The 4,604-nt window shown below is 29.0% G+C and overlaps 1 protein-coding gene across 1 annotated transcript; it reads right to left on the bottom strand.

Annotated features, from left to right (window-relative positions):
• Nucleotides 1–2,138: 2,138 nt before the first annotated feature.
• On the bottom strand, nucleotides 2,139–3,722 carry LOC110811889 (histidine-containing phosphotransfer protein 1-like). The gene is made up of 6 exons (XM_022038502.2): nucleotides 3,530–3,722; nucleotides 3,312–3,442; nucleotides 3,149–3,217; nucleotides 2,927–2,998; nucleotides 2,608–2,680; nucleotides 2,139–2,453 (listed from the first exon to the last, which is right to left on the bottom strand). Exons 1-6 carry the CDS (start codon nucleotides 3,587–3,589, stop codon nucleotides 2,406–2,408), a joined length of 453 nt encoding a protein of 150 aa, XP_021894194.1. The 5' UTR covers nucleotides 3,590–3,722; the 3' UTR covers nucleotides 2,139–2,405.
• Between the last annotated feature and the right edge of the window lie 882 nt (nucleotides 3,723–4,604).

The raw sequence follows: 4,604 nt of genomic DNA, 5'->3' as shown, positions 1-4,604 counted from the left end.
TTTGTTAATAAATCACGAAATGCTATGATTTTTAAATATAATTTTTTTAAAATTCATTCAGAAGTATTTACCAAATGTTAGTAACAATATTGATGATAATAATGATATCGATCGTGAACTTGATACGGAATTAAAAATTTTAACCATGATAAATGCGCCAACTATGGATATACTGTCGGAAATAGACTGATTTTATGCAACGTCTCCTTGCATAATATGGATTCCAAATATTCATAATTTGTATGTAAATGAGTTGTATTACTCATTCTTGAACCTAATTAATATGAAAAAATTACAAATTCATCACATGTCTAAAACTGTTAAATATTAACTAAATATAAAATATTCAGCTTCTTCGTAATTAAAATGTATAATAACGAAGATGAAATCGTGGTAAAAAATTAGAAAATAAACTGTAATAAGTGACAAATATCAAATGTTAATTTATAATCTACTCCAAGAATAATAAATTTGATAATAACATCGGGAATCAAATTATAATAAAAAATAAATATTATATATTAAACTGTAAAAAATGGTAAATATTAGAAACTAATTTCATAATTTGCTTTTATTGTTGTTATTTCTTTGTATTTTCTTCTCATTCCCGTTGGATTGCTCTTGGATATAGTTGGATAATAGACTATATAATATATCTAATATATAATCCAACTATAGATTAAAAAAAGACAAACACAATTGCACATGGATTAAATTCCATTATGATTGGAGGGCACAATTGGTCCAATTTGGGAGTATAAAACGTAAATACACATGCAAAAATAACAATTTAGCTTTTGTACTTTCGTACTTTATAAAAATTAGTTCATGGGATCGAATAATATTTGAACAAATTAAAAAATATATAAATTAACGAAATTAATTTTTATTAATAGGAAGAAATTAAATTAATTTTTTTAAAAAAATTACAAGAATTTATTTAACTAAAAACAAAAGTACAAGAACTAAATCACTATTTTTGGCTAAAGACAGAAGAGTCTAACAATGAGGTAAAGAATATATATATATATATATATATATATATATGTGTGTGTGTGTGTGTGTGTGTGTGTGGAGGTTCAAATATGAACTACAAAATATGTAATATAGATTACCTTGCAAAGTGAGGTTTAAAATGAAGATCTTACACATTAATATTATACTAATTAGAAAGTTATAACTAATTACGAGATTGATTATTTAAATAATTTAAAAGATGTAGTTTCTTTATTTATAAAAAATTATAAATTCGTATAAGATTATATGTTTATATTTATTTTTCTTTATAAATTATTTATTTCGTATTATAAATAATATATGTATACTATTTCGAATGTATGAATTTAGTCAAAAAAAAAAAAAAATGGTTATGGGTATTTTGTTTTCACAAAGTTAAACTAGCTGGCATTGACCAACTCGTTGTATGTGTTGTGTATATATATATATATATATGTATATATATGTATATGTGTGTGCTAACATTCATTATACATACACGTGTTTGCGCTATCACTCATCAACCAAAATAATTAACACTGAGTTTAATTTAAATTATAATTTCATATAACAAAAACGAACATATAATACATATATTTTGAACTTGCCTGCATCCAGTATTTGGTAGCAGATTATATATAAGCTGCAAGATAGTTGGGGAACATGCCAGCAATATGAACATATTTGATTAGCTTATTAAAACTATACGTACTTGTGTTCACTGAATGTGATATAGAGACTTAAGTAATTAAATAAATAAACCCAGCAACGTGGGGTTTCTTCTTCATTTTCAATTCCCAAAAAACAATGCTAAGCTAACCGCCATTAAAATAACTTGAAAAGACGAAGTCTACGTACAATGAACAGATTGACAAAAAGATGAAAATAGTTTTAGTGAAAAAAAAAACGATTATTAGTACCCTTTACTTTAGTTGATTAATGGAGATTTGTAAAACAGAGTTCTTGATAAAACTTCTGTATATACATATATATATGTATGTATGTATGTATGTATGAAGAAGTTCATTCAACTTTAACTGAAGTCAAATAAGAAATCTTTTGTTTATTTAAGCTAATGCTTTGCTTTAAGCAGAAGCTGGCAGTTGAGGAAAGGGGAAACAAAGGGAATATTTGAAGGGTGATTGAGATAAACAGAAAGGGTTTATTCACATTCTTTGTCATTGCTTGGTGGACTGGAGATGACATAGTACAAAACGCAAGTTCAAGAGCAGAAAAAAAAAAAAAAATATATATATATATATATATATATATATGGATATAGAGGCCTTCAATATGCAAAAAAAATGTACTTATAAAAATTGAAAGAAAGACAAACAAGGACAGAAAATTCCTCTACAAAGCTAACATTCAACTTTTGCAGATGATAAGGCTTTATTATTTGCTGCAGTTCAGTACACTGGAATTGACCCACCCGCAGCCAAAAGCTGTTGTTCAAGCTACACCAATCAAGTAAGTTTAAAAATCAATTCAAAGTAATATTCTAGACAAAAAGAAACTGTATAAGCTTTGGTTTTGAAACAAGACAAGTCCTCAACAAGTAAGTTTTTGTTTTTGTTTTTGATATATATATATATATATGAGTGTGTGTACCTTGAACAGAGTTTCAAGCTTGTTTTTCACTAGGGAGTACTCATGCTTCACTTGCTGCAGACATTTGATACACCTATACGTATGCCCACTTCAAAATCGTCATAAAATACTTAAAAAGACTTCCCAAGATCAGTCTCTAGTTTATTGAGTAGAATTCAGATGGTCTTGCACACCAATACAACACAATTAATCTCGCAATAACAGACATGCGAATGCACAGTTCGAGTTAAACTTACAATTAAGGAATAGTTGGTTAATCGAGAGCAATTATTCTGATATAATGATGAGGGTGTTGAATGAAATTGGTCAAGAAATTTACCCTTCAACGTTCTGGTCCTCGCAGTTACCTCGGAAGCTAATGCACACCTTTTGAACCCTCTGTGCTCCAATGCTGTTATTTTCCAAGAACATATTGTTTTAGAGAAGAATATTTCAAGAATGTCCAAGAAAAATTCAAGTGATCTTCAACTGATATAAATGAACAATTTTTCGGAAGACAGAGATATATATACATATATGTATACGAGTATAAAGCCAGTACCTTGAGCTACTGCCTTTCAACTGATGAACGTGAGCATCAACTTTCTTGAAATCTATATTCTCCTGGCTCCTGCATGGGAAATTAGACGAAGAAGAAGGACCAAATAAGTAAATTAGGAGACTTGAGGGACATGTAAAACGAAAAACAAAAAATTTCTTCTCACAGAGCTTTGGTTAGTTCATTGAGAAGCCTCTCAGAATCTTCAAAGAAAAGAGAAACAACTTCGACAACAAAATTTGGATTGCTTTCATCCTGAAGTTGCTGAAGTTGGTTAAACTGCTCATCCAAAAATCCCTACTCGTATAAACCAAAAAAACTCATTACCAAGAAATCAATTCAACATACATATATAAGTGTGTGTATGTAAATATAGATTCTGACCTCATGAAACAGTGAGGCTGTGTAGTCAACCAACTGTGTTTGCAGCTGAGAAACATCCATTTTTATTCTTTTGTTGAGGGCTAGCTCTCCTACTTTTTCTTGCAGCAGATCTCATGGGATCATTTTATTTTCTCCCTTAAAAAAAGTTTGAGAGAGAAAATATTGACTGGTGACCTCTGGGTTTCATTTTCTTTTTCTTTTAAATAATTTTTGTTGTCCTCTGGGTTTGTGTTTTTGTCTTTTCTATATATCTATAGACTATATCTATTATTATTAGTGAAATTAACAAAATTGAAAATAGAAAGTATCTGAAAGTCACAAGATCCAGAACTTAATGCCATACACCATTCACCTCCTCCATCTTTTTCTATTTCAGTAATTATTATTGCTCTGTCTCTTCTCTTTCTCTGTCTATCGTATATATTTTAATATTTTCATCTTTATTTAACTTGTTTAATTAATATATATATATACACACACACACACGTACATTCTCTTAATGAACTATCTATTTGTATGGATATTTTAATTCATTATGGAATTATTAGCTATAACGTACAACATAATTAATGTTGGAAATTATGAGCAGCAAATCAGCATAGTTCTTAAAAGTTGATTTAGTTCTGATACAATCAAATATTGGGTTGGTCATTAGTCAATTAGTCTTTCTCATCATGCACCCATATATACACCCATATATATATACACACACACACACACACACACACACACAAGCACATTATTACAAAGGCCACATGCCCAAATGCTAATGAAATTTCTCTTTATCGTTGTCTTGTCTTGTGTTCCCAAGTAATTGGGGATAGGGATAGGGATAGGGATAGGGATAGCTTAATAATCCACAGTTTCAATTCTCCATTATTGAACCTCGGATGTGATCGTCTGCTGATTCTTTTTCACTATTTAAAACTTGGGATTGTGAAGCAAAATACCCAAGTGTTATTTTGAGACTTATTCTTTTTAAAATTAAATGAGAATAAGTTTTCATAAGATTCATCATTTGTCCTATCTTGGATGCATTAAATAAACCAAGTATTGGTTTAATACAATGTGATTT

Source organism: Carica papaya, chromosome 3 (genome assembly GCF_054855325.1).
Source record: "Carica papaya isolate Zhongbai chromosome 3, ASM5485532v1, whole genome shotgun sequence".
Lineage (NCBI taxonomy): Eukaryota > Viridiplantae > Streptophyta > Magnoliopsida > Brassicales > Caricaceae > Carica > Carica papaya.
Note: the sequence above shows the minus strand (reverse complement) of the source record. Positions and strands in the feature narration are given on the sequence as shown.